General features: G+C 36.5%; 1 protein-coding gene across 1 annotated transcript in view; it reads left to right on the plus strand.

The window, feature by feature from the left end:
• Positions 1–9,016, plus strand: part of LOC306885992 (peroxidasin-like) — an 86,682-nt gene extending 77,666 nt beyond the window's left edge. Inside the window, exons 20-23 of the mRNA XM_079442838.1 lie at positions 20–134; positions 4,778–4,907; positions 5,584–5,697; positions 7,077–9,016. Coding sequence (XP_079298964.1) covers positions 20–134; positions 4,778–4,907; positions 5,584–5,697; positions 7,077–7,211 — 494 coding nt within the window. The 3' untranslated portion in view covers positions 7,212–9,016. The remainder of the gene's footprint in view (positions 1–19; positions 135–4,777; positions 4,908–5,583; positions 5,698–7,076) is intronic.
• The last annotated feature ends 219 nt before the right edge of the window (positions 9,017–9,235 follow it).

Consider the following 9,235-nt stretch of genomic DNA (forward strand, 5'->3'; position numbering starts at 1 on the left):
GAATTTCTTGCACCTGCAGACTGCCGTACTAAAGGTCAGTTCAACGCCCTGTCGTACCACTTCAGAGGCCGTAGGTCAGCGGAGCACAGCTATGCAGAGGAGAAACCTGCCAGTAACCTCACCAGCAACAGCAGGTACAACTCACATGCTCCATTTCATTACTGTATTTCACCAAAGATCATTTGTAAATTCTCATAACATTACTGATAATGGACCCTTTTTCACATTTCCAGTGTTCTCAGAAACAAGTATCATATGTCTTGTCCAAATGCACACACTTGCGATCTTTGCACTTGACTGGTGGAAATGGAAATATATATGTACATTAAATTATGAGATTCTTTAAAAAAAAAAAATATATATATATATATATATATATATATATACAAACAAGAAATGATGGTGGAAATTATACTTTTCAACGAAATTAAAACGCCAGTAGGTGCCAGTAGTGAGTGATTAATGAGTGAGTCATTGAGTCGTTCATTCAAACGATTCGTTCAAATGGCAGATTCATCAGATGTTGATGCATGGGCTAATGAAACTTTGACTCAACCGATTCGTTCAAAACACTGAATCATTCAGCAATGAATCGGATTTAGATTTTTCCTGGAGAGGCTGCGTGAACCTCGCCTCAGCAGCGCAACCTTATATTGTCTATACATGCATTATATACAGTTGCTATATCCACTATTCGCCACTTACTCTAAATGTCAATATTATTTGTGTAGCGCTTTTAACAATGCAAATTGTGTAAAATCGGCTTTACATCGGCTTGATCTAAAGCTGGGTGGCTTTATATCAGCTTTACAGTATTTAGACGGAGAAATAGTTTGTCGAAATAGTGTCATTCTCCTCTGGCCAGACAAAATCAGCAGTTTAAATCTAGGCTAAAGCAGAATCAGATTGTGCAAAGGACTCTTCTGGTTCTTGTGGTCTTGTCCCGATGGCCGTCTTGGAGACAGGATCTTCACTGGGGATCAGTCTAAGTATTCCCGGTTCCGGTTGACCTAATTAATGCAGCCTAACAATCCTTTAACGGATCTGAATTATAGAAATGCGATAGTGTATTATGTGTAAGCCAGGTTAAAGAGATGGGTCTTTAATCTAGATTTAAACTGACAGTGAGTCTGCTTCCCGAACAGTGTTAGGTAGATTGTTCCAGAGTTTGGGAGCTAAATAGGAAAACGATCTCCTGCCCGCAGTTGATTTTGATATTCTAGGTATTATCAAATAGCCAGAGTTTTGAGATCGCAGCGGACGTGGAGGACTATAATGCGATAAGAGCTCACTCAAATACTGAGGTGCCAAACCATTCAGGGCTTTATAGGTAATTAGCAAGATCTTAAAATGAATACGATGTATAATAGGGAGCTAGTGCAGTGTTGACAGAACCGGGCTAATGTGGTCATACTTCCTGGTTCTAGTAAGAACTCTAGCTGCTGCATTTTGAACCAGCTGGAGTTTGTTTATTAAACGTGCAGAGCAACCACCCAATAAAGCATTACAATAATCTAGCCTCGTGGTCATGAATGCATGAATTAATGTTTCTGTATTTGACATTGAGAGCATAGGTCGTAATTTAGATATATTTTTAAGATGGAAAAATGCAGTTTTACAAATGCTAGAAACATGTTTTTCGAAGGAAAGATTGCTTTCAAAAAGTACACCACGTTCCTAACTGATGACGAAGAATTTACAGAGCAGCCATCAAGTATTAGAATTTAGCAGTAAGAAATTGCTAGTCATCCAGTTTTTGATATCAACTATACATTCCGTTAGTTTTGCAAATGGGCAAGTTTCATCAGGTCGCAAAGAAATATAGAGCTGGGTATCATCAGCATAACAGTGAAAGCTAACACCATGTTTCCTAATGATATCTCCCAAGGGTAACCTGTAAAGCGTGAAAAGTAAGGGGCCAAGTACTGAGCCTTGAGGTACTCCATACTGCACTTGTGATTGGTATGATACCTCTTCATTTACTGCCACAAATTGATGGCGGTCAGATAAGTACGACTTGAACCATGCCAGTGCACTTCCTCTAATGCCAACATAATTTTCTAGTCTACTTAAAACAATGTTGTGGTCAATAGTGTCAAACGCGGAGCTAAGATCCAGTAGCACTAATAGAGAGATACAACCACGATCAGATGATAAAAGCAGGTCATTTGTAACTCTAATGAGAGCAATCTCAGTACTATGATATTGGACTAAAACCTGACTGGAAATCCTCACATATATAATTTTTCTCTAAGAAGAACATAGTTGTGATGATACTACCATTTCTAATATCTTTGACAGAAAAGGGAGATTTGAGATCGGTCTGCAATTAATTAATTATTTGGGGTCAAGTTGTGTTTTTTGAATAAGAGGCTTAATAACAGCCAGGTTGAAGGTTTTTGGGACATATCCTAATGACAATGATTAGTTAATAATATTCAGAAGAGGATCTATTACTTCTGGAAGCACCTCTTTTAGGAGCTTAGATGGAACAGGGTCTAAAATACAGGTTGTTGGTTTAGATGATTTAACAAGTTTATACAATTCTTCATTTCCAATAGAAGAGAATGAGTGGAATTGTTCCTCAGGGGATCTATAGTGCACTATCTGATGCGATACTGTGGCTGACAGCTGCATGGTAACAATTTTATCTCTAATAGTTTTGATAATAAAGTCATTACTACTGTGCTGCTGGGTAATGTCTGCACCTGCTGATGTTATATTTTTTGTTAATTTAGCCACTGTATTAAATTAATACTTGGGGTTGTGTTTGTTTTCTTCTAAAAGAGATGGAAAGTAAGCAGATCTAGCAATTTTTAATGCTTTTCTGTAGGATAGGGTACTTTCCCTCCAAGCAATACGAAATACCTCTAATTTAGTTTTTCTCCAGCTGCGCTCCATTTTCCAGGCTGCTCTCTTTAGGGCCCAAGTGTGCTCATTATACCACGCTGTTGGACTCGTTTCCTTAATATTCCTTAAGCGTAAAGGAGCAACCGTATCTAAAGTGCTAGAAAAGTGAGAGTCAATAGTTTCTGTTACATCATCAAGTTGTTCTGAGCTATTGGATATGCTGAGGAATTGAGATAAGTCAGGAAGATTATTTATAAAGTAGTCGTTTGTGGTAGAAGTGATGGTTCTATCATATTTGTAACAAGGAGTTGGCTTTACAGCTTTAGCTATATGGAATATACACAAAACTAGATAATGATCTGCGATATCATCACTCTGCTGCAATATTTCAACGCCACTGACATCAATTCCATATGACAGTATTAAATCTAGAGTATGATTTCGACAATGAGTAGGTCCTGAAATGTATTGTTTAACACCAATGGAGTTTAGAATGTCTATAAATGCTGATCCCAACGAATCTTTTTCATTATCAACATGGATATTAAAATCACCAGCAATTAGAACTTTATCTGCAGCCATTCATTCATTCACTCATTCATTTATTCATTCATAACGTTATATGAAGCACCATTACTTCGAACGAATTATACTTGAAACCCGACCTCTGAGAAATACTGAAAATATTGCTATAAATTGTGGCAACACCTCCCCCTTTACCTTTTGGACGCGGTTCATGTTTGTAACTGTAATCTTGGGGGTTAGACTCGTTTAAAATAATGTAGTCATTTGGCTTTAGCCAGATTTTTGTCAAACAAAGCACATCTAGTTTATTGTCAGTGATCATATCATTTACAAAAAGTGCTTTTGTAGAAAGGGATCCAATATTCAATAAGCCAAGCTTTATCATTTGTTTATCTGTATTATATTTTGGAGTCTATGTGCCGGGGCTTAGCTCCGGACGGCCCCGGCCCAATTTAAACCCTGACTATATGGCGTATTTTCTGTATTTGGCCCAAGTGTTCAAATGAGCATGTAGACCACAAGTGTATGTCGAACTTTTCATGACCTGATGACACACACTTATAGTGTTGTTGTAAATATGCAAGTGTTTACATACCTTAATTTTTTTTATTATAAATACTTTGCATTTTAAAATCAACTTCTAAATGTCTGTTAAGTAGTCCCTATAAAATTACTATTAATTTGTGGTTAATGATTAAAAGCAGTTGCAAATGTACAAAGTAAATATTACCACTACTCATCTTTGCACCAATAAAACATGCAACACTTAGTTTTTTCTACCAAAATTAAATGCAATATCTAATTATTATATTAATATTTAACTTGCATTGGAAAGGTTTCCGTGACCTTTCACGAGAAGTCTCAGGATTTATTTCCAGAACATGATGCATGATGGGATACATTTAAGTAGTGTGGTTTTAGTGTGCGTAAAGGGCACTGCGCTTTGACGTTTTGAAGACCTGGGACAGTCTTGGGTACTTTCTGTTGCATGCATGCGCTCTCAAGTGGCCAAGACCGCAAGTGTGGGTATTTGTACAAGGCAATAGTTGGATAAAATACTATAGTGGTGAACAGAAACTAGACTATGCCTTTCTAAAAGATTTAAAAAATATCAAGCGATTGATCATGTTGGTCACTCCCTCAGCAGCGTCAACCAGTTTTCTGAAATTTAATGTCAAAGTGATAAAACAGAAAGTAAAGTGTTTTACTATTTTAAATCTACATTATTTTTTTAAATGTAAAATAAAAAAAAACTGATACATTTACAATGTTAATAACTGTGGAAACGTCATCACAGTCTGTGAAAAGAGTCTATAGTAGTAATAACACATAATGCATAATTGAATTTGGCAAAGCTTATTTATCAATCAATCATACTTTTTTAATGATTTTTGTTTTTCAGCACTTTGGAAGAAGCTCTAACTGCAGTAAACACAACTGTTTCACCAAAGTCAAGCACTGAACCCTCCATTAAGGATTTCCAAGACTTTGTTGCTGACATGCAGAAAACTATCACAAGTTTACGAAAACAGGTTAGGACTCATGATTCAATTGGTGCAGTGCAATGCCAAGCTGCACTATATACTTTATCTGTTTCTATAAACCTTGTGAAAATCAAATTGCAGATATTTGTGAATGAATTGACTTGTGTTGGTAAACTGAATCGATAAGGACGATTGCCATGTGCTCAGGCACAAGTGTTTGGCAGTGATGCTGAAAATGTGCAACAGGCCAAGAATCAAACTTTCCAGACACTTCTTTTGATTAATAACACAAGCAGTCACAGTGATATAAAAATAACTGCCATATTTTCTTTGCCCACTTAAATAGATGTTTTCAAGTCTATCAGATAAAGCAATCCTCAGTGAATTAGCAGAATAAAAGATGTTGATCTAAAACACATCCTTCTTGCAAAATAACAGATTATACTGTATATCACCTGTTTGTTAAAGGTAACAGCTCATTCACAATTAATAACTGAATATACTGTACCTTCAGTCACTACAACCAAACACTTCCTGTTGACTGCCATTCTTTTTTGATTCAGAATCAAGATATTTTTGAGTTCAATGTCCTGAATCAGTAATCATATTTTAGCATATTTTATAATATGAATCAGTATAGGATGGTGCATTAAATGTGCAGAATATACTGTAGCATTTATTGTAATGCACAGAGTTCAAAAACATTCTCTGTTGGAACTACCAGATAAAAAGACTTGAAGGCCGTCTGAGCAGGACAGACTGTGCAGATGAGGACGGGAGAGAGCGAGTAGAGGGAGAGAGCTGGAAGAAGAACCCCTGCATCACCTGTCAGTGTCATGTAAGTTTATCAGTGCATTGAGCATTTCTGACTTCTATCTTCAGGTGCATTCACATGTAGACTGTGTTGCATTTTTACTTGCATTCATGGGCATGTGAACACGGTAGTTTTACACAATGTTCCAATGTTCAGGTATTGTGAACTCTAGACAGAATCTTTTGACTTATTCTCAGCTGGTTTTGGTTCAGGATTATGGAATTATTTATGGACCAAAAGCAAATAACAATGTAGTTAAAATCAAACTTTAAAATGTGTAACTGCAATAAGTTGTGATACATGTAGTATATTAAATATTTTTTTCTCACTATGAAAATAGCCACAGAAGCTGGCATGGCATTAAACACAAACAAACAACCAAACAATGTAATGTATGAGAAGCATTCTTTCCATTTTAAAATATTAAACATGTTTATTTAGCTATTATTATTATGCACAATGATGTATTCAATATATATCATGATAATATTCAATATATATTGCAATTTTTTTTTTTTTCCTGACTGTATCAGTCTTGGCCATGTGGTTCTTTACAAAACAAATGCAACCTTCGATGCTGAATTGCAGGGTTACAGGAAAGTGGAGTATGCAGTGTATTTTTTGTTTGAGTACACCTTCAGAGACTCAGGCATTGGTAGTTGTTTTTAAATATGGAAACCCACTGGTTATTAAAATAACTTATACAAAATGATTGCAAAACAACAATTTCAACTGTTTTACACACTTTTAAGTTTCACTAGGCTGTGTTGAAAATCATTTGGAATAGTTTTTTTTTTTATTTACCAAAATGACTCATTGAGAAGATTTTATTTACTCAATAATGCCAAATTCTACTCACTTTTGGCACTTAGTGAGTGTTCGTTTTGGATGTGAAAGATCTGTTACATCTGTGTTTTCTTTATATTACCGCAAATGAATGTGCAGGATTCTAGCACTCTCATGTACTTATTATTGTTGATAGATGGATCAGTAGAAAGACTGATTCCTAGGGGGAACTTTAGCTGTCAAAAACTGAAAAATGCCCTCACGTGGTACTGTTTGGCATTATAACATTATAACTCAATCTGGGATTGAATCTGCATTAGTTTAAATGAATAGTTCACCCAAAAATGAAAATGTGCTAAAAATGGACCCATCCTCAGGCCACCCAAGATGTAGATGAGTTTGTTTCTTCATGTGAACAGTTTTGGAGAAATGTAGCATTGCATCACTTGCTCAACAATGGATGCTCTGCAGTGAATGGGTGCCGTCAGAATGAGAGTCCAAACAGCTGATAAAAACAGCACAATAATCCACAAGTCAAGGAAAGGACCTGTGATGATTCCTGCATAAATACTGTCCTGTTTTCAGCTCAGGTGTTCCTGTGTCTCTGTCTCTGTTAGGAGGCCCAGGTGACGTGTTTCGTGGAAAAGTGTCCGCAGGCAGCATGTCTGAAGCCAGTGACACCCAAAGGCTCATGCTGCCCCGTGTGCCTCAACCAGCCGTCACAACCGCAGGAGAACAAGCACCACGTATAACCTCAGGACACTTTTAACCAATGTGACCTTGAGCTCATGCCTCCATTTGTTCCATAGTTGCGTTTCAGGGTTTTTTGTTGTTTGTCATGTATTGGTATTTTTGTTTGCATATCCTCAGATGCCCTCTACAAAGAACCAAAAATACACTGCCTTAAAAAGTATTTGAATAAATGAATGTTGGGGCCCTGTTTTCCTCCTCAGGCATGTTACAGACGACTACCCAAAGGGTTCATTTACGAGACCGAGGAAGGGCGGCTCCGGTCCTGGAGGGACACTTTCCTGCAGAGTTCAGCTCTATCACTTATCAAACACAACAAACCACAGTCTTCAGGATTACTTGAAAATTACAGTCAGTTGCGTTCAAAAAAATATTTGGGCTTAAATTTGGGATTTACGCATTTGAATTGCAGATCAAATTTCTGTCCATTTGGACTGCACAGTTTTAACATCAACTAGTAGAGTCAATGGGATACATGTTTGTCAGTTATACAGGTAAGATTTCTAAACTGAATGTGGTTTAAATGCACAGTACCCAGGTTTATATATGTATCATCATTACTTTTAATTTGTTTCAAACTGATTGTTGCGTGCTCCAGAGATAATCATATTTTAACCATGTTCATACTTAACATACATTAACAGATTTATGCTTATTCTAAGAAATATAAATTAATGCATTTTGAAAATATTAATATTTAGATGAAATCAAATAGTTAAAAATAAACTGTGCCATTATTTTTTGAATGCGGAAATCTGGCTTGTTTCATTAATGTGTGACTGACAAATGTGCATTACATTTTATTAGTTAATGTTACAATTGTATAAAACAACTGGATGGAAATTTTACATGCAATTCAAATGCATAAATCTTAAATTTAGGCCTAAATGTGTTTGTTTGACTGGGAGCTGAACTCTCCAGGACCGGAGTTTCTCATTTCTGGTTGTTTTTCAGAAGTAGCATTCCTAGGTTTGAGATGCTGAAGAACTGGTGCTATCTTACTCCATTTAAGTGATTTACCCGAGTCTTAAGAGTGTTGTTTTATGCATTTAATTGTTTTGCAATATACAATGCATCATACAGTATATACACTTATTATGTGCTTTTTAAAACCACACTTGAGCGAAAATCCTTTGTTTTGTAGTTACACTAAAGACATTTTAAACCTTACTCATACTTTTACTTTGTTTATGGTGCATAGTATCATATTCTGGACATATGTAGAATATTAGTTCCCGCTTTTTATCTTCCTCTCACGTGGAGAAAAATGTGAATACCTTGAAATCAATCTTTGCAATGGGGAAAAAAACTCTACTGATCACCAAATGTTTGTTTCCCTTGGCAACTGCGGGTTTTCTGAGACCTGGTGTTCTTTGCTTTTTGACAGAAAACTGTTATTGATGTTTTTGGTTTGGGAGCGACCGAGGTGAAGCGTTTGGGAAGTGCAGCACTGAGCTGACGTCAGGCTCTCTTTTAGGGTGTTACTGTATTTTTCTATAATGCTCTGTTCTACCGGCCCAGTATTTATATTCTTGTCATGAATGAAGGTCCAGATGTTTCCTCCCTTTTCAAACAGTGTTCAGAGAGATGTAAACAGTTGTGCATCATCACAATACATCACTTGAAACACACACACACACTACTCTCTCTGCCTCCAGTGTTCAATTATATTCATATTCATTCACTAAGCAGACACTTTTATCCAGCAGAAGAGCAATATTTGAGATGAGAAATGCATTTGTGTTCTGATTCCATTAACGATACGTTTTAGTGCTTTTAAGGAATCACTAAATAATGTTGTACCATTTGAACTGGATAAGAGTGATTTGTTCGTGAGTCGGACTACTCTGCTCGTGCTGTATGATTATTACTGTGCAGCCAGTTCTCAGTGTTGTCTGTGCTTTTTCCATTGTGTTTAAGCACCCGCTATTTGTCATGTTCAGTTCAGACTGAAGACTCAAATTTTGCTTTGGTGCTGTGGAAAATCTGGTTTAGTAGCTTAGTATGATGTTCCAGTCATATCAGT

Source organism: Barbus barbus, assembly GCF_936440315.1.
Source record: "Barbus barbus genome assembly, chromosome: 20".
Classification (NCBI taxonomy): Eukaryota; Metazoa; Chordata; class Actinopteri; order Cypriniformes; family Cyprinidae; genus Barbus; species Barbus barbus.